The sequence below is a fragment of the Myotis nattereri genome, assembly GCF_964212035.1.
Source record: "Myotis nattereri genome assembly, chromosome: 2".
NCBI lineage: Eukaryota > Metazoa > Chordata > Mammalia > Chiroptera > Vespertilionidae > Myotis > Myotis nattereri.
Window position 1 is genome coordinate 9,685,745 of NC_138076.1, and position 25,807 is coordinate 9,711,551.

The 25,807-nt window shown below is 41.6% G+C and overlaps 2 protein-coding genes across 3 annotated transcripts in view; both read left to right on the forward strand.

Annotated features, from left to right (window-relative positions):
* The window catches only part of LOC308512628 (coagulation factor XI-like), a gene marked incomplete at both ends in the record, with an annotated part of 328,656 nt that overhangs the window by 231,766 nt on the left and 71,083 nt on the right, over window positions 1-25,807 (forward strand).
* LOC308514061 (cytochrome P450 4V2-like) overlaps window positions 11,414-25,807 on the forward strand; it is a gene marked incomplete at its 5' end in the record, with an annotated part of 31,974 nt that continues 17,580 nt past the window's right edge. The window contains 7 exons of one of the 2 annotated variants that reach the window (XM_081084101.1): window positions 11,414-11,634; window positions 16,817-16,929; window positions 18,312-18,397; window positions 19,154-19,344; window positions 19,724-19,793; window positions 22,579-22,705; window positions 24,912-25,097. In XM_081084101.1, coding sequence (XP_080940227.1) covers window positions 11,421-11,634; window positions 16,817-16,929; window positions 18,312-18,397; window positions 19,154-19,344; window positions 19,724-19,793; window positions 22,579-22,705; window positions 24,912-25,097 — 987 coding nt within the window. The remainder of the gene's footprint in view (window positions 11,635-16,816; window positions 16,930-18,311; window positions 18,398-19,153; window positions 19,345-19,723; window positions 19,794-22,578; window positions 22,706-24,911; window positions 25,098-25,807) is intronic. The other variant, XM_081084102.1, reaches the window with a different exon arrangement.

Consider the following 25,807-nt stretch of genomic DNA (forward strand, 5'->3'; position numbering starts at 1 on the left):
CTCACCCCCTTCCCAGTGTCTTGTGTCCATTGGTTATGCTTATATGCATGTATACAAGTCCTTCGGTTGATCTCTTACCTCCCTCTGCCCCCCAACCCTCCCCCCTTCCTGCTGTCATTTGACAGTCTGTCCGATGCTTCTCTGCCTCTATATCTATTTTTGTTCATCAGTTTATAATGGTCTTTATAATCCATAAATGAGTGAGATTATGTGGTATTTTTCTTTCACTGACTGGCTTATTTCACTTAGTATAATGTTCTCCAGTTCCATCCATGCTGTTGCAAATGGTAAGAATTCCTTCTTTTTTATAACAGCGTGATATTCCATTGTGTAGATATACCACAGTTTTCTAATCCACTCATCTGCTGATGGGCATTTAGGCTATTTCCAAATGTTAGCTACTGTAAATTGTGCTGCTATGAACATAGGGGTGCATATATCCTTTCTGATTGGTGTTTCTGGTTTCTTGGGATATATTCCTAGAAGTGGGATCACTGGGTCAAATGGCAGTTCCATTTTTAATATTTTGAGGAAACTCCATAATGTTCTCCACAGTGGCTGCACCAGTCTGCATTCCCACCAGCAGTGCAGGAGGGTTCCTTTTTCTCCACATCCTCTTCAGCACTTGTCTTTTGTTGATGATAGCCATTCTGACAGGTGTGAGATGGTACCTCATTGTTGTTTTGATTTGCATCTCTCGGATGAGTAGTGACTTTGAGCATGTTTTCAAATGTCTCTTGGCTTTCCGAATGTCCTCTTTTGAAAAGTGCCTATTTAGGTCATTTGCCCATTTTTTGATTGGGTTGTTTATCTTCCTTTTGTTAACTTGTATGAGTTCCTTGTAAATATTGGAGATCAAACTCTTATAGAAGATAACATTGGCAAATATGTTCTCCTATGCAGTGGGCTTTCTTGTTGTTTTGTTGATGGTTTCTTTTGCTGTGCAGAAGCTTTTTATTTTGATGTAGTCACATTTGTTCATTTTTCTCCTGAGTTCCATTGCCCTAGAAGCTGTACCCTTAAATATATTGCTATGACAAATGTCTGCTACTTTGCTGCCCATGGCTTCTTCTAAGATTTTTATGGTTTTCCATCTTACATTTAAGTCTTTTATCCATTTTGAGTTTATTTTTGTGTATGGTATAAGTTGGTGGTCTGGTTTCATTTTTTTGCAAGTATCTGTCCAGGTTTCCCAGCACCATTTATTGAAGAAACTGTCTTGACTCTATTGTATGATCTTGCCTCCTTTGTCAAATATTAATTGCACATAATGGCTTGTGTCAATTTCTGGGTTCTCTCTTCTGTTCCACTGGTCTATATGTCTGTTCTTGTGCCAGTACCAGGCAGTTTTAAGAACAGTGGCTTTGTAGTATAGCTTGATATCTGGTATTGTGATCCCTCCAACATTGTTCTTTCTCAAGATTGCTGCAGCTATTTGGGGTCTTTTTTTTTTTATTCCAGATGAATTTTTGGAGAATTTGTTCTAGGTCTTTGAAGTTTGCTGTTGGTATTTTAATGGGAATTGCATTGAATTTATAGATTGCTTTGGTTAGTATGGACACTTTAATGATGTTATTGATGTTGATTCTACCAATCCATGAACATGGTATATTCTTCCATTTGTTCATGTCTTCCTCTATCTCTTTTTTCAGCGTTCTGAAATTTTCTGAGTACAGGTCCTTTATATCCTTGGTTAATATTATTCCTAGGTAACTTATTTTTTTGTTGTTGCAAAGATAAATGGGATTGCTTTTTAAATTTCTCTTTCTGTGAGTTCATTATTGGTGTATAGAAAAGCCACAGACTTCTGGGTATTAATTTTGTATTCTGCTACATTGCCGAATTCATTTATTAAGTATAGATTTTTTTATGGAGTCTTTGGGGTTTTTTATGTATAATATCATGTCATTTGTGAATAAGGACAGTTTTACTTCTTTTTTTCCAATTAGGATACCTTTTATATCTTCTTCTTGTCTGATTGCAATGACTAATACTTCAGTACTATGTTGAACAGGAGTGGTGAGAGTGGGCATCTCTGTCTTTTTCCTGTTCTTAGTGGAAATGGTTTTAGTTTTTGCCCATTGAGTATGATGTCGGCTGTGAGTTTGTCATATATGGCTTTTATTATGTTGAGGTATGATCCTTCTATTCCCCCCTTGCTGCGGGTTTTTATCAAGAAAGGGTGTTGGATTTTGTCAAATGCTTTTTCTGCATCAATGGATATGATTATACGGTTTTTATCTCTCAGTTTGTTTATATGGTGTATCACATTTATTGATTTGCAGATATTGTACCATCCTTGCATCCCCGGAATAAATTCCACTTGGTCATGGTGCATGATCTTTCTAATGTATTGCTGGATTTGATTTGCTAGAATTTTGTTGAAGATTTTGGCATCTATGTTCATGAGGGATATTGGCCTGTCATTCTCTTTCTTTGTATTGTCTTTATCTGATTTTGGGATAATGCTGGCTTCATACAAAGGGCTCAGAAGTGCTCCTTCCTCTTGAATTTTTTGGAATAGTCTGAGGAAGATATGTTTTATTTCTTTTTTGAATGTTTTATAAAACTCCCCTGTGAAGCCATCTTGTCCAGGGCTTTTGTTTGTTGGAAGATTTTTGATTACTGCTTCAATTTCCTCCATAGTTATCGGCCTATTCAGAAATTTTGATTCCTCCTGGCTGAATTTTAGAAGCTCATATTTTTTAGGAATATGTCCATTTCTTCTAGGTTGACCAGTTTGTTATGGTAGAGCTGCTCATAGTCTTTTTTTTTTTTTTTTTTTTTTTTTTAACGATTCTTCGTATTTCTGTGGGATCTGTTGTTATTTCACCTCTTTCATTTCTGATTTTGTTTGTTTGGGTCCTCTCTCTGCTTCTTGGTGAACCTGGCTAGAAGTTCATCAATCTTGTTTATCCTTTCAAAGAACCAGCTCTTGATTTCATTGATCTTTTGTATTTTTTTATCTCTATGTTATTTATTTCTGCTCTGATCTTTGTTATTTCCTTCCTTCTGCTTACTCTGGACTTTTCTTGTTGCTCTCTTTCTAATTTTTCAAGTTGCAGAGTTAGATGGTTTATTATCAGTTTTTCTTGTATTTTGAGGTAGGCCTCTAATGGTATGAACTCCCCTCTCAGTACTGCTTTCATTATGTCCCAAAGATTTTGGAATGTTGTGTTTTCATTGTCGTTTGTTTCCAGCATGTATTTGATTTCTTCTTTGATCTCTTTGGTAACCCACTCATTGTTTAATAGTATGCTATTCAGCCTCCAAGTGTTTACATTTTTGTGATTGTTTTTACTGTAGTTAATTTTTAATTTTATGCCATTGTGATCTGAGAAGATGCTTTATATGATTTCAGTTCTCTTGATTTGGAGAGGCTTTGCCTATGTCCCAATATGTGGTCTATCTTTGAGAATGTCCCATGTGCGCTTGAGAAGAATATATACTCTGTAGTTTTGGGGTGGAATGTTCTAAATATTTCAATTAAGTCCATTTGATCTAGTGAGTCATTTAGAATTGAAGTTTCTTTTTCTTTTTTTTTTAAATATATTTTATTGATTTTTTACAGAGAGGAAGGGAGAGAGATAGTTAGAAACATCGATGAGAGAGAAACATTGATCAGCTGCCTCCTGCACATCTCCTACTGGGGACGTGCCCACAACCCAGGTACATGCCCTTGACCAGAATCGAACCTGGGACCTTTCAGTCCGCAGGCTGACGCTCTATCCACTGAGCCAAACCGGTTTCGGCAGAATTGAAGTTTCTTTGCTAATTTTTTGTCTAGAGGATTTATGCAGTGATGTTAATGGGGTATTAAAGTCTCCAACTATGATAGTGTTGCTGACCATCTCACCCCTGATATGTTCCAGAAGTTTTTTATGTATTTGGGTGCCCCTGCATTGGGTACATAAATGTTGACCAGAGTTATATCTTCTTCTTGTATCATTCCCTTTAGTATTATGAAGTGGCCTTTCTTGTCTCTTGTTATGGTCTTCACTTTGAGGTCTATTTTGTCAGATATAAGTATGGCTACCCCAGCTTTTTATTCGTTTCCATTTGCCTAATAGATAATTTTCCATCCCTTCACTTTCAGTCTGTGTGAGTCCCTTGTTCTGAGGTGGGTCTCCTGTAAACAGTATATATATGGGTCATGTTTTGTTTTTGGTTTTACAGAGAGGAAGGGAGAGGGATAGAGGTTAGAAACATCAACAAGAGAGAAACATCGGTCAGCCACCTCCTGCACAGCCCGCAGTGGAGATGTGCCCGCAACCAAGGTACATGCTCCTGACCAGAATCGAACCCGGGACCCTTCAGTCTGCAGGCCGATGTTCTATCCACTGAGCCAAGCTAGTTAGGGCTGGTAACCATTGTTTTGTTCTCTGTTTCTACGAGTCTGTTTTTGTGGTGTTTTGTTGTTGTTGTTGTTGTTGTTGTTTGTTTTTCTTAAATGTCACACATAAGTAAGACCATATGGTATTTGCCTGTGTCTATCTGACTTATTTCACTTAGCGTAAAACTCTCCAGGTTCATCCATACCCCAAAATTTATGTGGAACTACAAAAAGTCCACAATAGTCAAAGCAATCTTGAGACAGAAGAACATAATTGGAGTTGTCACGCACCTACCTATACTTTGACCACCTCCCCTCGCCAGGTCTCTGGGCTTTAGAAAACTAAATATACATTTCAACATTAAGCAAGCTAATAATTAGTTGCAACTATCTGCAAACTGGCAGTCAAGGTGTCAGTAGTATAATTTAAATCCATTGTTGAATGATATTTGTTTATTCAATGTTATAAATAGCCACCCCAGAAATCCAAGAGGGAAAAATATACTTCAGGATGCAAAAGTATTCCCCGTTTGTATACTTTCTAATTAAAAAAGGAATGAGGTATGAAAGAAAGGGAATACGGCTATCTGTGCATGTAAATAAAAAAACAACAACCCGGTGTGTTCAGGGGGCTGGCTAATGCCCTACAGAGAGTACAAGTTCATTACCAGAAGAATTCTTGAATGTACATATCTGGGTATATTACTTCTCACAGCAATTACCTGCCATTCATTGTCTGCATTTTTAGTAAAATTAATACATTTGCTAATGCAAAGTAGTCACTTCTATCCGTAATGCCAAATACAGTGGTATTTAAAAGTATCCATTAAAGTGTGTAGATAATACAAACAGGGACTGAAATGCCCAGCTATGGAGACTGACCCCAGTTCTCTCACTGGTCACACCGATGTGTTTCAGGACCTCTTTGTAAAAAGCACTAAGACTAGAGTTTAAGATTGTGAAGCTGCATCCATTTGAGGCGAGGGTTCAGGATCTGAAGAAAGGACTGCACACAAATGAATACACTAGAGAAGAAATATGAATTTAGAACGCATGGGGGGCCAGGTGGAAACCTTTCTCTGGTGGAGAGGCTCTTTGACTTCTGGATCGCCATTGCTTTTATTCACTTGAATACACATTTGCCCTTTAGAAATGCAAACAGGCATATCAAAGGTAAAGTTTGGTACACAGTAAAAGGATTATCAGGTTAGGGAATTGGCCAACAGTAGGGCAATATTATGCTGATTTTCATCCCTGCTGAATATCCCATTCATATGGTACTTGTTGGTCTTAGCTTCTGGCACAAGATCAGTGAGTAGATCTGTTTGCTCATAAATCTTTAATTGCATAAATGTTAAAGACCAGTAGCCAATAACAAAAATCTAATTCCTCACCCATATGTATCCTAGCCACTTATCCAAATGCAATTGATTTTCCTTAAGAAAAAAAAATTCAGTCGATTCATGTATTTCATTCTGCAATATTTTAAATGAAAAGAAAAAATGTATTTAACTGCTTATTTTAGAACTGAGGTGAATGTCATGCAGTTTTATAAACATGTAATTATTTAAATTGTGAATGGGTTAGAATGAGTCTTAATGCAATAGTTCTCCAGTTAATTTATTTTTGGTGGAGGTGGGTGTGAATGTGTGTGGGAGGAGTCAGGGAAGGTGGGGGTGGGGGTGGGGGAGGGTTCCTTGCTAGCAGGTCTGACTCTTCTTCCTTCACCAGATTATACGTCAGAAATCTCCATTCAGGAATGGGCCCTGGTGGTCTGCCTTTCACCATTTCTTCTCTTGTAGGATTCAGATACTGAATATTTTTGCACCCACTTAGCTGCTCATTAAAAAATAAAATTCACCTGAACTCTAAAATGCACTTTATAAGAAGAATGTTTTCATTACTGCTCATGATGAAATAATGTGTGTGTTTCTGTGTATGTGTTTGTGTGTGTGTGTGTGTGTTGAGGGAAATGTCCTTCAGTTCCCAGTGAAACGGTTGTCAGCGTTTCTGGGGCACCTGAGCGCACTTTGAAAGCCTCAGGAGCTCTAAGGTAGACATCAGAGGTGTCCTGGGCATTGCCAGTGGCCTGGGTGTCAGATGATGGTATACTTATGTAAATTAGCCGGATGTCACACTGAGAAAACCCCTCCCACTTGGGATAAGAATTGGGGCTGATCCTTGAAAAGTAGGGAGGCATCATTTCTTAAAATTGTAGCTGCCCTGCACGTCTGCCATATTCTGCATTACAGGCTGGGACCTGAGCTCCCTTCAGAGTCCTGGAGAAAAGCAGGCTGTCAGACAACCCGTCAAGGCTGAGAAGTGAACCAAATTCTCCCCTTTCCCTTCAAGCCCCGCTTCAGCTCCACTCCCGCCGGGCTGGTGAACAGTAGAGGGTGATCTCGGAGAGAGTGGAGCAAAAGCCTGACTGGGGGGCTTAAAAAGAACAGAAAGGCACACAATCAGGACCCAGGAAATGGGCAAGGAGGCTGCCCAGGGGAGTTGTTGGGAGTCCTTGCAAATAGCACAGGGCTCTAAGCACGCCCAGCAAGGGGGCTGCTGCAGACGCAGGGGTAGGGGTCTCATGGAGAGACGGCCGGCCCTGCTGCTACTCACACGCATCCGGCCTCCATCCACCCCTGCTTGCAAGGATCCAGAGGAGGTTGCCTTGGGCAGGGCAGGAATCCTGGGGTTCCCATCTGCCCGGGTCCCCCCAGGGGGCCTCTAGTACACTCCCCACGCAGAGGACCATCTCCAGGCGCTCAGCCGAAAGCCCTGGAGACCACCTTTCCAACGCCTGGATGGCTCACGGGGCTGAGGCTGTAGGGGCAGCAGCGCCCTCTGTCCCTCTCTGTCCTGGTGCCCTGAGACCCTGAGCGCCCAGGTGCACAGCTGCCAGCGCCACTGCGGGCTGAGGGTGCGGATGGGGCCTCCGGTGCCGGTGCCAGGGTTTCCCCCATGGGCCTCCAGGACGCATGGGCGGTTGCTAAGCTAAACAAAACCCTGCCTGGCTCCCTGCTAATTGAGCCCTGACTGTAGCTCCTACAGCTGAGGGCAATGTCCACAATAGGTACCTGCTGCAACCAAGGATCTGGAGAAGGGGCTGCAACATAAATGGATACACTAGTCAAGAAATATAAATTTAGAAGACATGGGAACCAGGAGGAGACCTTTCTCTAGGGAATGGCTCTCTGAATGTCCGGACCCATTGCTTTTTATTTACTAGAATATACATTTGCCCTTTAGCAAAGCAAACAGACATCAATGGTAAGGTTTGGTAAACAAGAAAGGATTATTAGCTTTATGGGATTGCCTTCAGCCATTCAGCCAACAGCAGGTAATAATATGCTGATTCTCAGCCTTTGCTCAATATCAGAGTCCATCAGCCTTCTGGCGGACTTCTCACATCTACATGCTAAACCACTTTTTGGTCCTTGCCTCTAGCAGTACCCAGGCTCCCCTCCTGGATACCTGCCTTAAAGGAACACTGTCCAATTTCTCCATCACCCTTTGAGCTTCACCTGACTGGCCAGGCTCTGGGCTGAGGATGAGGAATTTGAACAGAGGGAGATAACCCTGCTTCCAAAAGAGCTGGAACTTCTTTAGTCTGACAAAACCAACTGTGCCAGGGCAGGGGGCGGCCAGCTCTCTGGCAGCAGGGAAGGCTGGTAAACAAATAAACAAACAAACAAACAAACCCCAAACACCTGTATTCCAGTGAGGGGACTTAAAACAGCAGTGCCCACTCCTCCCCACCCCCCTTCAAGGCCAGGTTCAAACTATGCCACTAAAAATGACACAGCGGTGCCTCACCCAAGAACTTGTGAATAAGATGGGGCCCTGACAGCTGAACTAGTAACATCCACATACAGTGTATGTGGCTAAAACCCATCTAAGTGGACCAAGAGATTTAACAACTACAATGTTTCAGAACCCAAACTATAATCAGATCTATTCCATACAAACCCCAAGGCAGATATGAGAGGTAAGAGCTTCTAATTAAGGGGAATACATTTTGTTTTGCTAAATCTGAGGACTTTTTTGTGAAAGATAGAGTGTGTGAGTGTGATGATCCACAAAAGTGTGGGGTCAGTTCTGAGCGAGATTACAAAATAAGATATTGACAGGTTTATCCATTAATGTTCAGGAGATACATTTTCTGATTTGGGGCAGGGAAAGGAAATGAATAAATTAACTGACATTCATGAGTATATACTTTAGTCGTGTGGCTAGTTACCAAACAGGATTCTGAGCCACAGTTAATTTCCATTGGTAATGTCATGTTTTGTATTTTCTTGTAGAGACCTAACCAACCTTCTACCTATGACATCTACATTCTGCCAGGATCCCTTTTCCCAATCCAACCCCCACAAACAAGCATGTCTTGGACACTTTTCTACTTCAAGGATCTAAGCACTGAGATGGAAGAGAAGGGATGTTCTTTTCCCACAGTGAGGAATAAGCAGCTTCCTATCACACTAGGTGTCAGGTGAGGGCCCCAGGACACAAGCACAGCAGATAGCAGCCACCCCACTCAGCACTAACTGGGGGAAAGAACACTCATGTGCTTATGGGAGAGGAGAGGCGAGGCTGATGAGGCTAGCCAGGGCCTTGGATGTTGGAAGAGGGAAGAGCACACAGTTGTCAGCGTGCAACACACCAGCACACAGTGAAGAGCCAAAACGAAGGAAACATCTGTGAGCAGCGAGGGAAACTAGAGGCAGAAGTCTCAGGGTCAGAGCAGGGAAGCTGGTCTAACTTTGTCATGATGCAAGGACACCAGAACCTTCCATGTTTCTCATATTTTCATTGTTCCTCTTCCTTAGCAACTAATCAGGTAGCCGTAGACGGGTATGAGGTCAGAACATTGGACTATTTTCATAGAGTACTCATTCAGGATTGCAAAGCTGTGTCCTAAAGATTGTTTCTTTCATAAGGATCTTGCTTTTAATTCATAGAATAGTTAAATCCTCAGTACATTAGGTACTCTCAATGCAAGTAGAATCATTTCTAGAATATACACTTTCAGTGTTTAAACTGCTAATTATCGGATTGGTTCTGGGCTCTTACAGCTGACCAGCTTCTCAGGGTGGAGCCCCACTAACCTGATTCATAAAATCTTCGGTGCTCTCTTTGTCATCCATGAATTGCCTTCAAACTAAAGATACAATTTCTTAGACTGGGAGTCAAGATCGTGCAAGATGGCGCCATGCTACTTGTGAACATTTTCTTGTCCTGGTCACCCTGAGCCACCCTGTGCTCCAAGCAGGGGTCCCCTACACACTTTCTTGAACCCATCATACCCTTCTCTGCTTCGGCGCACTTACTGCTCATGTTGGCTGCCTGAAGTACTCCCCCCACCCCCTTCTCCACTTCTTGAGGGTAGTGATTACATATTCCTTGTTTTGTCCACTGAGATGAGCAGAGAGTCAGATAGAGAGAAATCCCATAGTTCCATAGCTGTGATAGACTTTTAGAGAGATGAGATCTACTTAGAGAAAATAATATTTTAAAGTGTTAAACAGATGAAACAATATCAAAGTGAATAAAATAAAGAATGTAAATTCTTCTTCTCTGTGGACATCCCATAAGGTTGACCAGTGTTTTTCCTCCCACACATTAGTCCAGCTGCAGAGAACTAAACCATTTTTCTCCCTAAAGATGGCATTACATTATGTACTCTGTTCTGCAACTTTAAAAGTTTATCTTTCACTTACTATTTCCTGATCCTTTTTCCATGTCAGGACAGATAGACGACTTTTAAAAAAATCAGATGGAGAAAAGCCTTAAGCATGTTTCTCTCTGCCCAGGAAACGCCCTGCAACCTGTACCAGAGCTGCCAGTAAAAGGGAGGGAATTGAGCAAAGTAGGACCCAGGGCATTTCTCAATGTAGGTCATCTTCCTTGGCACCTTCCGGATCACTATGGACCTGCTCCTAGAGAGGGACACTCCTAGCCCAGCGCCTCTGTAGGAAGGATCCCCTGTAGAAAAGAGAACCACAGTCAGGATTGGGGTCCCGCTACCTGAAGAAGGAAAATTCCTAGTCAGTGAACACAGCCATGGGCAGAATTGGGGTTTCTTTCTCACCATCATTCCCTTTCCCTTCCTTCCTTCCATAGGCTCAGTGGTTTGTCTTTTGAGAGTTACTTCATAATTACTGTTCCTTTATCCAACCCCCGCTCTGCCAGCATCTCTTATCTCTCCCACTTCCAGAGACCTTGCCCTTCATCCTCTCCACCCGCCCCCATGTTCTCTTGGTTCCGAGGATAATTTGGAAGCCATTGGGATCACAAGAACATGATTCAGCTCTCCCGTGACCTGATGACGAACTTTACCTGCTGCCTCAGGTTGGAGTCCCAGGTCAAAGTAGGGAGCTGCTCTGAATGACCCTGATGCTCAGCCAGGATGCACCCACCTCCCGCGCGCAGCCAGTCCCAGGAGAGAGGACACTACAGGTTGCGCAAGGGAGCATCATGAGGCCAGGCGCGCAGCCAGGGAAAAACTAACCCCAAACCGAACCTCCAACCCGGCGCCCTTTATTTCCATTCTAAAACGTACCGATCACTCCCGTAACGGAAGTCAGCCCACCCCAGCCCCAGCGCGCCTCTCCATCCTGAGTTGCCCCTAAATTGCACCCATTCTCCTCCCCCCGCCACTCAAGGGCCTCCGTGTCTTCCCAGCGCTCTCTGCCTTCAGACTCGGGCTTCCGGGCTTTCGTTTCTGCTGGAACCAAACAGAGGCCCGTGCGCGTTACTAGGCGTCTGTCTGCACAGCAACCCGGCGGCGCTTTCCTCCGAGCGGGGGAGGCTCCAGCCCCGTCCCCAGGGGGCAGGGCGGTCCCTGCACGGGAAGGCCCGCTCCTGGGCGCCTGGGCTGCTGCCTACGGGTTGCGGGAGGAGGGAGAGGCGATTGGGCCGGGCGCCACCTCTTCCCCCGCCCTCCCGGCCCGCTGCGCCCGCCCCCGGGAATGTCAGGACTCCTCCCAGGGCCCGCACTTGAACTGCAGGGGCTGGTACAGGCCTGGGCCCAACTCCCGCCCCCAAAGTTCTGGGTCTCTCTCCCCGCGCGGAGCCGACCGCTGGCGCGATGGTGGCCGTGTGGCTGGTGCACGTCGGGCAGAAGCTGCTGCTCTGGGGCGCGCTCAGCGCCGTCTCCCTGGCGGGCGTCACCCTCATCCTGAGATTCTTGCAGATGATGGCGAGCTACGCGCATAAGTGGCTGCAAATGAGGCGCATCCCCAGCGTTTCGGGTTCCTACCCCTTGGTGGGACACTCCCTGGTCCTGAAACAAGGAGGGAAAGGTAAGGGACTGCGCGCCCGGGCCAGCTGCATCCCAGCCACGGGCTGTTGGGCCCCTTACCCGCCTGGAGCAGCAGGACTGGAGCTGCAGGCTGCTAGTTGCTGGGCGACTCTATCACCCCCTGGATATTGGGTTCCCAGTTCTCTCCAGTTTTCATTACACATAAGTGCAGTGTTTCTAAACTCCCGTCTTTCTGCCTTTTCCCTTCTTACTTTCCCAACTGCTGGCTGCTGGTATCTGAAAACACCACCTGCAGCCCTAGCCAGCTTGGCTCAGTGGATAGAGCTTGGCCTGTGGACTGAAGGGTCGCAGGTTTGATTCAGGTCAAGGGCATATGCCTGGGTTGCGGGCTCTATCCAGTGGGGGTGGGGGTGGGCATGCAGGAGGTAGCTGGTCAATGATTCTCTCTCATCATTGATGTTTCTCTCTCTCTCCCTCTCCCTTCCTCTCTGAAATCAATAAAAATATATTTAATAAGAAAAACAACAAAAAACACTGCCTTTTTTCTTTTGTCTTTACTGTTTAAGTCCTAAAGGTAGACACAACTTATAACTAACTCTCTTTCTCTCTCTCTCTCTCTCTCTCTCTCTCTCTCTCTCTCTCTCTCCAAAATTAGAGACGAGAAATGCACTTGATACCAGAGCCTCTCCCTCCAGAAATCACAACACTTCACCACAACTTTCATTCCTCCTTGGCCCCTTTAGGAGGTTGCATAACAACATGAATTATGATGTTATTCACCAAGGCCTGCCCCATAAGTCATACAGCAAGTTTCAGAAATCTTATTTGTTAAGGAGTGAATTGGTTTTTTATTGAAATCATCTTTTGAAGCTGATAGCCTTTATGTTATGTTATGATAGGGGTAGAGGGGTCACTTTAAGTTAGAAAGCTCCTAAAAGTCCCTGATGTTTGCATCCCCCATGAGGAAGGGTGAGTTAGATCTTAGCACTTCATCTTCGTGGCTGGATAAGTTGAGATGCCCAGAACTGAAAAGATTTGCCCCAAATGACATATTTTAAAATGAGCCCAGAACTAGAATCCAGTCACCCCTCCTTTTAACTGAAGACGTTTTATAGACTGAACATCAATTCCAAAGCTTAAAGGGTTATTTCTTTTCCACTTCCTTTCTCCAAATAAAAATAATGCTGTCATTTCAACTTCACAGGAATACATGAGGCCTCATGGGAGAGTGTTACCAAAATACAGAAAATGTTTCTGGCAGAAGAAATCCCAGTAAACTTTTAACCAACCAGAGATCAATGCGACTAATGCTGCAAGTGATGCAGCAAATTTTGATATATGAAAACTACATTTGTAAACATCACCATGGCAAACACTAAAGGCAGAGCTAATCTTCCCTTCTACCCAAAGGCTTTATAATATTAAAAAATAATGGTAGAAATATAGACCCCTCCTCCTCAACAGGAAACCATATACTTAAGAAATCTCATCATAGTCTTTTGGGGGAATTTCTCTAAGAATTGAAATCTCTAGTGAATAAGGTCCATTTCAAAACAAACTGTTAGTTATTGGATTATTTAAAGTAATTCTCTTTGTAGTTACTTCTGGAGAGAAGAGAATGGTAACACATTATCTTTCTCAAGGGGACTTTTTAATGCATCAACAACTACTGGATCTGGGCATGAGACCAACCTTTGCTCCCTCTCTGCTTGTAACCAAAGTGCTTGACTTTGACAGTTGTTTAAAACTCTCTAAGTTAGAGTGTGTTACCCTTTACATGCAAACATCACTATGTTACAGTTACTTTGAGGATTACATTTAATGTGTGCATTTGCTAGTCCATTGTCCAGAACTTGGTTTGAGTCCATTTTTTCATTGTCAATCATGCACTTATTTGAGGTCCTCCTTTGTGCCCAGCATTGAGCTCAGCAAAATTGGGCATAGCACAACATTTAAAGGTATAGTCCCCATCCTCAATACCCTTGTGTCTTATTCAAGAGGCTGCTTTGATTGATTACCAAATTTCCCTATGTAATCCCTACATTTTCCTCAGTACTTCTCAGTAATTCTTTTTAGCTTAATGATTCTTTCTTATATTCACTATGACATTTCTTCCACATTTTTGTCACATTCTCAAACCAATTTTTTTCCTATATTGAAGGAAATGTAGACATAGCCTATTAATTATATACTAGAGGCCCAGTGACAAAATACGTGTATGGATAGGGTCCCTAGAAGCTGCTGGCCACCAGCCTGGACCTTCCTTCATTCTGCACCACCCCCTGGTGGTCAGCACATGTGATAGCAAGCGATGGAACTTCCAGTTGGTATATTAGGCATTTATATATATTGATATTGTGTGTATGTGTTTCTCTTCTACTAACAAAATATTTTCAAATCTTCTTCCAGCTTATTTTTTATTATTCACTTCAGAATGATAAAAATCCCCTTCTTTATAAACATTTATTTATTCAAATAATATTAAAACTACAGGAAAGTTGTAAAAATAATATAGAGTTCGCATATGCCATATACCAGCAAGCCTCCTCTGATGATGTTATTTCACAGAATTAGTATCATTATCAAAACTAGAAAATTATTATTTGTCCAATGTTCTTAACAATACTACCGCCCTTATTTGAATTTTACAACACTTCCTAGAGTTCTTTTTCTGTTCCATGACTCAATTGCAAATCTCACCTGGCATATAGTAGTTGTGCTTACTTGTGTTATGTTCTTCAATATCAATCTTTTCTAATCTGTGATCGTCTATCAGTCTTTCCACACACATCAAGACCTTGACACATTTTCTGAGACAGGTATTTTGTAGAATCACTCAGTTTGGATTTGTCTGCTGTTTTTTTCAGAGTTTCATTGAGGTTATGAATTTTTGGCAAGAACACCATGTGTGATGTTAAAAGCTTTCCCTCTAAAATCAGGAAGACAAGGATGCTCACTCTCACCATTTTATTCAACATAGTATTATAGGTCCCAGTCAGAACATTTGGCCAAGAAAAAGAATGCAGACAACATGATTGTTCATATAGAAAACCCTAGATACTCCACCCCCAAAACTGTTAGAATTAATGAATAGATTTAGTAAAGTTGCAGGATATAAAATCAATATACAAAAATCACTTGCATTTCTTTATGCTAACAAAGGACTACCAGGAAGAGGAATTAAGGAGACAGTCCCATTTACAATTGAATCAAAAGGAATAATATACCTAGGAATAAATTTAACCACGGAGGTGAAAGTCCTGTACCCTGGAAACTATAAGATATTGACTAGAGAAGTGATACAAACTAATTCTATCATTACTTATTCTGTTGCACAAATTGTTTCAGTTTGGAGCATTAGGAACTTTTCAGGTTGGCTGTTTGGTGTTTCAACATGGCCCATCATTTTTTGAGCACTTCCTTATTTCCCAGTACCATAATATATCCCACTCTTCTTGTATTTTTCTCTGCCTTGTCCCTAAAATCAATGACTTCTCCAAGGGGAATTGGTTTATTTTATTGTAGGACAGTATTTAGAAATCCTGAGATCTGGTGCCTGTACTAGACATGGGAGCCAACCTGGGAACTTATATGACCAGAAATCTTGTTTAAAATATCAGAGAAGACTTTGCAGCAAAATCACATTTAAGGTGACACTTGAGGAATAAGTGAGTGTTATCAGACAAAAAGCACTATGAATAGGAGGTTCCTACAAAGAGAAGAGGTTCTGTGGAGCCCCTGAGACATTTGAGAAGTTGAAGGATTTGTAAAACAGAAGAGTTTTTTAAAATAATTTCTTTATTGAGGTAGCATTGGTTAATAACATCTAAATTTCAGGTGTACAATAGTATAATTTGACGTCTATACACCCTTTTGGGTGCTCACAACCAAAAGTCTAGTTTCCATCTATTACCATTTGTTTAACCCCGTCTACCTACTTTGCCCTCTCTCCGTTCTCCTTCTCCTCTGGAACCACTATTCTGTTCTCTGTATCCTTGAATTTTTTTTTATTTCGTTATATTTGTTCATTTGTTACTTTTTTCTTTTATATTTTACATATGAGCTAAATCAGACTGTTTTTGTCCTTGTCTGTCTGACTTATTTCACTTAGCATAATACCTGTAAGGTCCATTCATGTTATCACAGATGACAACATTTTTATCTTTTAAGAAATATACTTTTTTTTTATTTTTTTTTTAAATATATTTTATTGATTTTTTTACAGAGAGGAAGGGAGAGAGATAGTTAGAAACTTCGATGAGAGAGAAACATCGATCAGCTGCCTCCTGCACACCCCGCACTGGGGATGTGCCCGCAACCCAGGTACATGCCCTTGACCGGAATCGAACCCGGGACCCTTCAGTCCGCAGGCCGACGCTCTATCCACTGAGCCAAACCGGTTTCGGCATAAGAAATATATATTCTTTATTGATTTCAGAGAGGACGGGAGAAGGAGAGAGAGAGAGAGAGAGAGAGAGAGAGAGAGAGAGAGAGAGAGAGAAACATCAGTGATGAGAGAGAATCGTCGATTGGCTGCCTTCTGCATGCCCCACACTGGGGGTCGAGCCTGCAACGTGGGCATATGTCCTGACTAGGTCAATGCTCAACTACAGAGCCATGCCAGCTGGGCCAATATGATCACATCTTCTTTATCCATTCGTCCACTAATGGACACCTAAGGTTTCTTCCATATCCTCGCTATTGTAAGTTATGCTGCAGTTATCTTTGGGGTGCATATATCTTTTTGAATTAGTGTTTTCATGTTCTTCAGATAAATACCCAGAAGAGGAATGGCTGGATCATATCTTAGCTCTAATCTCAATTTGCTGAGGAACTGCAATACTGTTTTAGAGAGGGTGAAAGGGAGCATCTATCTACCAGGGCTGTGGGGTTGGGACAGGCATCCCTTTCTACAGAAGAGTAGCCTGTGCAGGTCAGGAGAAACTGAACAACCTCGGTGTCCTCGTGGAAGGCATGTCATAAGGTCACCACAAACATCCACAGTGCTTGGCCTTTCTCAGTTAACCAGGTTGTTAATATCTATCATTCATAATTAAATTAGCCTCATAATTCATTCATTAATAATTTAGTAAGGACAACTGTGTGGTTTAGCTTCAAGATGTGAAAGATATGAGAGACATTGTGTGAATAGCCCAAAGTAAAAAGAGTAAAAAACCCACAAAGACACAGTAAGGAACTTATTTAAATTAAATATTTTAAAGAGTTTTTCCAGCAGCTGATGAATTACACTGAAGAGAACAGACATGTACCAATGATAATATTCTGGCTTGGCACAGTACCAGTAATAGCCATGTATAAGGCCGAAACTATAGAGGTGAGTTGATGGTGACTATGATCAATGTTTCACTGTATATTTGATGGTGTGAGAATCTCATCAGAATAAACAGCAAATATATGTCCTTATATTTAATTAAATTCAATACAATGAGGATTCCATTGAATATCTAAGGCTTTGAAGATGCCATTAAATGCTTTCCAGATATAGTGTGAGTTCTGGGAAGAGTAGCAGCTTCTACATGTCTATACACATTTGGTATCAAGTAATATATTTGTCCTTTTTTTGGGGGAAGTCTTCAATTGAACAGAACCATAAATAGATTATTCTACATGGTGAGCTCATATCATCTACCAGGCACTGTTTAAAGATAGCAAAAATATAAGACTAATAAAATTTAAGTGTTTCCCTTAAGATGCTCAGAGTATCCATTATACTTTTATGATTTCAAGTTAATTTTTTAAAAGAGAACACTAATCTGATATTGATGGGGAAGATGCTGTTAATTCACGCTATTGAAATTACTCCTAAAAATTATTTATCTTTTTTTACTTACTATCATGACATTGTGGGTATTATCTGATGGTTTGATGACAAAGGCTTTGGGTTAGGGTGTAAAGATAACATAAAAATACCTTCAAAATTAACAGCAGAATTTCCTAGGGTTGCTGGGCTTGGATACATCTTTCTTACTCATTGTGGTAAAACTCTGAGAGTGTCTCTGGTACCACACTGCCCAATGTACCGGTCCAGAGGAGATATCGAGAGGCCACATGTGGGATGTCAGCCATTGCTGGCCTAGTGTAAGTGGGCTTAGTACATGTGGATAGAGATCTGTCCAACGTAGGGAACTGCAGCAAGATCCTGAGAAGCATTTTGTGCATATGCTCATCCCTTCTGCTTTACTTTGGCTCCAGGCACCTAATTATACCCATGGTTCCTGATGCTACTTATATCCTGGAGACATTCAAATGTGCACCTAGTATAAGCCATAATCCTGAGCTTCATACCTGCTTTCAGACTGTGGCAACTTGAATGCCTCCAATTCAATATACCTGATAATGAACTTGTGATTTCCATCTCCCTTAATGTGGTCATTCTTTGCTTCACCCACCTTCTCTTCCCTCACTCCTACCCTCAGAATAAACAACTCCACTTGGCTCCTAATTCATGGCAGGAGTCAGGAATTATCTTGGACATTTTCCTTTCAGTCAACTCCAGCTAGTCTCTAAGAGTGAGTGACAGTTGTATGCTCCAAACTCTATTTGAATTTCTTTGAGTCATAATAATGAAAATGAACCACAAAGAAGTAATTTTTATGAAATGTCACTTTAGAAAGTATTGTATTCTAGCCCAGTATTCTTATAATTAAGGTTGCTTTCATATCTCTATCTCTCATTTTTCTTTTCCCACTTTCTAAGGTAATTTTAACTAACTCAAAGCAAATTGACAAGTCTCATCTGTACAGGTTCCTACAACCATGGCTTGGACTAGGACTTCTTACCAGGTAAGTCAGTGTAAATTGGTAAAGCTGTCTTGTGTGTAACATGTCAGGCATTGACACGGGGTAGTTTTCCTGTAGCAAGAATGTGCAGTCGGGTAGTAGGGAGAAGCTGAAAAGGTTGGATGATAATGGGCCTGTGAGAGACAGGAACCCAGGGTGTAGAGTAATCTCCAGCCATGGTATTCAATAATGCTGATCACCAGTGTTCCAAGGAGAGTTAGAAAGTCCCAATGTAGAAATGGAGTACGGCACCGGGGAGTTTTGAGCAGGGAAATCTTGAAAATTCAATGAAACAGGCAGTCATCCTCAGAGAAGTAACTGGAGCACAGTAACCTCAGTCGTTGAGCTGCCATCCAGCAACAGGACCCCATCAACTGAGAAAGAGGAAGCAGGACTTCGGTGGGAACTTTGTAGACTTTGAAGTTGTTAGAGATCAAAGTAGACTCATGGAGCTCCTTGATCTTCAGAGGGTTAAGGTTGGATAAAGGGGGGAAATTTCTCATTTTTGGAAACTCAGAACTTAGAAATTTCGAAAAATTCTTAAAATTCTCAATTTTGATGAGAGCTCTTTTAAATATTAGTAATATAGAAGGATATCTAAAATATGCCTATTCTGTAACTGTATACGAATCTCCCCTTGTCAATCTGACCAAAGTATTTGGGAATCTGTAGATTAAGAAGAATTTGTTGTCTTGACTAAGCTTTATTTGCTTTGGATGTTGCTTTTCTCTTCTTTGTAACCATGTCATGTATTTCTAGTACTGGAAACAAATGGCGCTCCAGGAGAAAAATGTTAACACCCACTTTCCATTTTACCATTCTGGAAGACTTCTTAGATGTCATGAATGAACAAGCCAGCATATTGGTTAATAAGCTTGAAAAACATGTTGACGGAGAAAAATTTAACTGCTTTTTTTACATCACTCTTTGTGCCTTAGATATAATCTGTGGTAAGTCCCATGAATTTGTTTCTAGAGCTATGGTGTAAACATACAAAGGCCCAAATAGAAAATAACGTTTCACTGGGAAGGCAAATGAAGGGGTTGGAAAGGATATTGGCTTCTTTGGTCTGGTCCTTCTGCTAAATTAGGCTCCTGAGAAGCAGTACCCACTGCCAGAGCTTCGAGCAGAGCCAACCTGCCAGGAAGGTCAGAGGGAAGAAGGAGCAGGAACAGGGAGTAGGAGGAACAAAGTTGCAAGAGTGAAAGGGGAAAGGAACAATTCTAAAATATATAAGAATTTATCTCTTTTTTGAAGTGTTTGCCACTGGAAAATAAACACAAGGCATGTGCATGAATTGAATGGTTGCTTCTCACCCATATTTTGCAGAGACAGCTATGGGCAAGAATATTGATGCTCAGACTAATGATGATTCTGAGTATGTCCGTGCAGTTTATAGGTAAACGGAGCCCTTCTAATTATGTTTTAAATTGTTATTGATTCAAGCTTTAAAAATATCGCTAATAGTTTTTTGTCTGTGTTGTATCTTTTTCATTGTTTCACAATGAAATATGCACTAAAAATCAGCCTAGTCATTTAAGCATGTATTTTAACCGTAGAGGATTTATTGTATAAATTAAGGCACATGTAGGCTCTGGTATAATTTTACATGATTATTTTGTGATCTATTGGGAAATTACATTATGATGCTTAGTGATAAAGGTAAAAAATAAATATAAAAACAATACTTTTCGCATGATAACCACTAGGTATAAAAAATTATTCATTAAAAAAACTTGTAGCTATTATTCCAGAATGTTAGCTGTGATTATTGTTTTGTGTTATGTGCTTTGCTTTCTTGTTTGTGTTGTTATTAATTCTCTTTTCCCATATTTCCTGCATTGAGTGTGTATTATTTTTTAATTGAAATGGTCATATTTATTTGGAAAATTGCTTGAGATTATTCAACTATGAAAAGGCAGGGCTGGGGTTTGATTTGAGGAATTCTGTCTTTAAGTCCACTGCTCATTTCATTTTAATACATATTAGCATATGTAATCTGCTATTTTTACACAAGATTGTGAGTTGTTTTATAGTGGTCCACAGAACAGAATAACAGGGAGACAAGCATCAAAATAAATAAGTTTAAACTTATAAACTGTAATAATTGCTTAGAAAGAAAGAATAAAGTTGATATTCAAGAAGAAAACAGCAATAGAGCCCACCGATTGAGTGACCAGGAAAGGCTACTCTACAGAACTGGCCTGAAAGCTGTTCTCTAATGAAGAGATCATGTCAAGGTCTTTGTGCTCTATCACTGAAAATGTTGAGGGACAGGGATTTGACCGAGAGGAACTTTACTGGAGAAGAGGATAGCCAGAGGAGTAATAAGCAAATGTGTGCACATTAAACAGGCAGATTTCATACCACACTGTGATATGAGAGATACAGGCAGCTTGGGGAGGTCCGGAACTCTTCCTGGAGAAATAGAAGGAGAGATCAGATGGCCATCTAATAAGGTGTTTTATAATGGACCAGAGGCCCTGTGCTCAAAAATTTGTGCACTGGAGGGGGCGTCCCTCAGCCCAGCTTGCCCCCTATCACATACTGGAAGCCCTCAGGGGATGTCCTACTCCCTGCTCCCCTTGGGGAGTGGGCCTTAGCCACTGTCTGGCCTCCCTTTGTGGTAGGCGACTGGGCTGATCAGGGGAAGGCACCAGCTCCATCACCCCACTGCTGCAGCCACTGCCAGTCACCGCAGCCACCAAGGTGTTTTCATCAACAGGGACTCCGGTCCCTTTACCAGGAAAAAATGACAACTTTCTTTAAGCATTTTCAAGATATTTCCTTCATAGGATATGACATTTTTTTCTTTTTTTATCCTCACCTGAGGATATGTTTCCATTGATTTTTAGAGAATGTGGAAGAGAAAGGGAAAGACAGAGAGAAATATCAAAGTGAGAGGAACACTTTGATTGGTTGCCTCCTGCATGAGCCCTGACCTCGGCCCAGGCCAGGGAGGAGCCTGCAACCTGGATACATGCCCTTAGTCAGAATTGAACCCAGACCCAGCAGTGGGCAGGCCAAGGCATTATCCATTGAGCAAAACCAGCTAGGACAGGATATGACATTTCTTAACCCTCCAGCAGTGGACCTTCTTTTTGTTCTCCAGGAGTGTGGTAAAAAACCCTAGGTCACCTATTTGGACTCTTATTACCCAAGTTACTAAGAATATTACCAGTGGCATACAGGGAGCTAAGCCAATGAACAGTCAGAAAAGGTGTTTCCTCTGTAGTTCACACCAGTTGCTGGCTTGGCCCCTGACCAGCCTAATGCCTCTGGCTGAGTCATTAGCCCTCAGCAGGGGACGTCCAGCTCCCTCAATCATCGGCTCAGCCCCTTCCCAGGCCTAATGCTTCTTGACCAGAGGCATTAGGCCTGGGCAGGGGACCAACAGCACCCCGTGATTGCTGCCTCTGCCCCTGCCCAGGCCTAATGCCTCTGACCAAGGCATTAGGCCTGGGCAGAGGACCCCCAGCTCCTACCATCGCCGGCTCTGCCCCTGCTACCCATGACCGCTGGCACTGCCCTTGCCCAGACCTAATGCCTCTGGCCAAGGTGTTAGGCCTGAGCAGGGGAGTCCCCGCTCTCCGCACCTGCCCAGACATAACGCTTGTGGCTGAGGCATTAGGCCTGGGCAGGGGACCCCTAGCTCCCGTCATCAACGCGATGGCTGGTTCCGCCCCTGCCCAGGCCTAATGACCAAGGTTTTAGGCCTGGGCAGGGGACCTCAAGCTCCCCGCCATCAATGCGATCGCTGGCTCTGCCCCTGCCCAGGCCTAATGCCTCTGACCGAGGCGTTCGGCCTTGGCAGGGGACCCCCAGCTCCATTGCTTGGTGCCTACGTATGCAAAGTAACCACCATCTTTCTTGGCAGTTAATTTGCATATCGCCCCGATTAGCCAATGGGAAGCGTACTGAAGGTACGGTCAATTACATTTTTTGTCTTTTATTAGATAGGATTCTTCATTCCTCTAAAGGACCCATTTAATTTTTCAGCTTCCTAGGATGTGTACTAACCCATGCCTTCATTGTTGAGCATAAAGCATAGAGCTCTTGGTAGCTGCTAAGACGAATTATCATCATTGCCACATGTTACCCTCACTGACACTAGGCACCAAATAGGTACTCAAGCAGTGCACGTTTTTGATATATCAGCTAATTCATTTTCAAACTGTTTATAGGATGAGTGATTTGCTACATCGAAGAATGAGGACATTTTGGCTCTGGCATGACGTTTTGTACCTTTTGTTTAAAGATGGAAGGGACCACGAAAGGAAACTAAATATCTTACATAATTTTACCAACAATGTAAGTCCTCACTTTTTTTTTTATTGTGATCAAACATACCTAACATAAATTTATTATAATAACCATTTTAAGTGTGCCATTCAGTGGCATTAGGGGAATTAACAATGTTGTGCAACCCCTACCACTATACTTTCTAGAACATTTATAAGTGCATGACTCCATGTTTGTTAACATACCCAGTCATTAATGTTCCCTACTGGGGGAGGTTAAACTAGTGGGGGAGGTTGTCTATAAATAAATAATTACAAAATGTGATATGTGCAATAATAGTTTATTAACAAACTGGGTGCTATGCTAAGATAATAAAGATACAGGGATCTGTGTTATAAGAATCTTCTGAAAAATGTTTGGATTAGGCAATGGTTTTCAAAGACAAGGGCATTTATAGCAGTATCTTAAACTGGAAAAGATGAAAATTAACTAGTATTACCGTGGGGCCTTGACTTACGAGTTTAATTCGTTCCGAGAGCGAGCTCCTTAAGGAGCTCATTAAGGAGCTCGTTAACTCAAATTACTCTGTCAACTCAAAGCAAAAAATCGGCTGAGAGACTGCTGGTATCGCAAAAAACTCGTTAGTCGGGACACTCGTAAGTCAAGGCCCCACTGTACTATTTAATTTTTAATGATAAGGGAATAGTAATGTCCTGGATATAGTCTGTCTTTGTGTTAAAAGTATGTTTATTAAAGGCAAACTTTAATTGAAAACATGCATTATAATTTAAATGTACAAATAAAAGTGCTGAAGTAATTATATTTATCCTTTACTGTAAATTATAGTTTAAAATATGATGGCATTGCTTCCTGAGAGCTTGTTTGGAGGTTCTAGCAGGGGAGTGCAGCTACTCGTATACCCTTGACCGAAGACCAGTCCTCTCCTTGGGGGGGAAGGTCGTCCTCTTCGACCGAGCGCACAGCTTCGGGAGGGACGCACATGGATCGGTGAGGGAGGAGGGGGACACCCGCCTAGCCAGCCAGATCAGCCGAATCAACCCTGGCGATCAATGAGATGACAGATGTCGCAGCCAGATCGCCCTCACATCCTAGCATTGCTTCCTGACAATGAGGTGCTGCCTCTACAAACAGATCAAGTGGTTAGAGCCCCTAGAAGTTAGATGAATGAGATGTTGGAGTTAGCTGCTGTCAGTGGGGTATAGCATAATTGCCTGGCAATAGGTGAACGGTGAACAGTTTGTATTTTTTAGGTATAATTACCCTCGTCTTCAAATTTCATGCATTAATATCAGTATCAATAATGAATGAATTCCAAATGGGATGGATAATATCAAAAGTTGCATACTGAGTGCCAGGCACTAGGGGTTCCACCAAGAATCAAAGAGAGGACATGGTGCTTGCCATTATGGAACTTGGGGTCTGTTCATGCAAAGCGGAAGCAGGTTTGGACAATTGCCTGAAAGGAGGAGAAAGTTGAAATGTGTAACCAAATTAAGCTCAGGGGCTTTCATTCTTTTATTCATTCAACACATACCTGATGAACATTTTTAAAATGCCACAGTGTTCTAAAGGTTGGAAGTATATCAATGAATAAAAGACAAATTTGCTGGTACATTGGAGGACAAAGTCACTAAATAACAATACAATGCCAGGTGGTAAGTGAAACGGAAAAAAGGTAAAGCGGGCTTAGGAAGAGATTGAGTGCTAGGGACTAGGGTAGCAGTGACCCTGTCAGTGTGACAATGGGCAGTGGAGATCTAAACTAGGGAGGAAGCTAGTCATGCTGGCTTCTGAGGCAAGAGCATTCTAGGCAGAAGGAGCGGCAAGCATACGTTATGATTCTTTTCTCCAATACAACACGCAATTAGAGTGATCTACAACCAGTCTTTTATATAATGATTGTGTTCTCTCCACCACCCACATTTTTCTCATGAGTTCTTTCAATTCGCTGGGCCCTATTCAGGAGACTACTACTCTATTCCCATGTTGGAAAGGCTGCAAACATAGTCCTTGGAAATGATGTATTTGTCTGACATTAAATTTGTTTTTAAAAATCTTATCAAATAACGCCCTAAACATGTTCACAGAAAGCTTTACTATGTTTTCACAAAGACCTAAGTTCCTGTTGAGTGAGACAGAACAGGAAAGGCTTAGGAAAAAATTAGTTAAAGAAGCTAGTATATTTTCACAGGACAATTATTATTAGGCCATATTAAATTCCACACAAAAGCATGTGATCATTTAAATCATACAGGTCATCAATGAACGGGCCAATGAAGTAAAGAGAGATGAAGAACGTAAAAGTGATGACAAGGGCACAACCCTCTCCAAGAGAAAACGCAAGGCTTTTCTTGACCTGCTTTTAAATGTGATGGATGATGAAGGGAACAAGCTAAGCCACGAGGCTATTCGAGAAGAAGTGGACACTTTCATGTTTGAGGTATTTTGTCTTGTCATGTTAGTCTCAGGTATCATCATTAAACAAATTATAGTTCCTGGTACATAACAAGAAAACTCTTTTTTTTTTTTAATTTTGGGAGTTGAAAATGCTAAGGATGAAGAAATAGCCAGCACTAATACTTAGACATGTTTAAGCATTTAATAGAAAAATTAGAAATAACATGAAATAGCAAGAATTATTTGTAGCCACCTTTTAAAATATGTTGGGATGCTTGGTATAAGGGATGATCTATTCTCAATTTCTTTTTAACTTAAAAAAATAAAAAATTTATAGGAGTTCTTTAAAAATGTTTTTAGCATTTTTTAAAATTCTGATCACATTTTGAAGTAGCTTGTTATAACTGATGAAGAGTCATTATATTGAAGTTAGAAATTACAAAGTTTAAGACCCTAATTAAATACCAGACCAACTCTCTTTTTCAGAAAAAGCTATCAACTTGTATGGTTTTTTTTCTTCCCAACATCAGGTCAGTTTTCTGTCATTATTTCTTCAAACAGGTTCTCTATCCATTGTTCCGCTTCCTCTCCTTCTGGCATTGCTATTATCTGGGTGTTATTTCCTTTTGTGTTTTCCCAAAGCTCCCTTAGGATCTCCTCCTGCTTTTTAAGTTTTCTTTCCAGTTGCTGCATTTGTGTGTTTTTTCCTACCTTGTCTTCTAATTTGCTGAGTTGGTCCTCAGTTTCTTATAA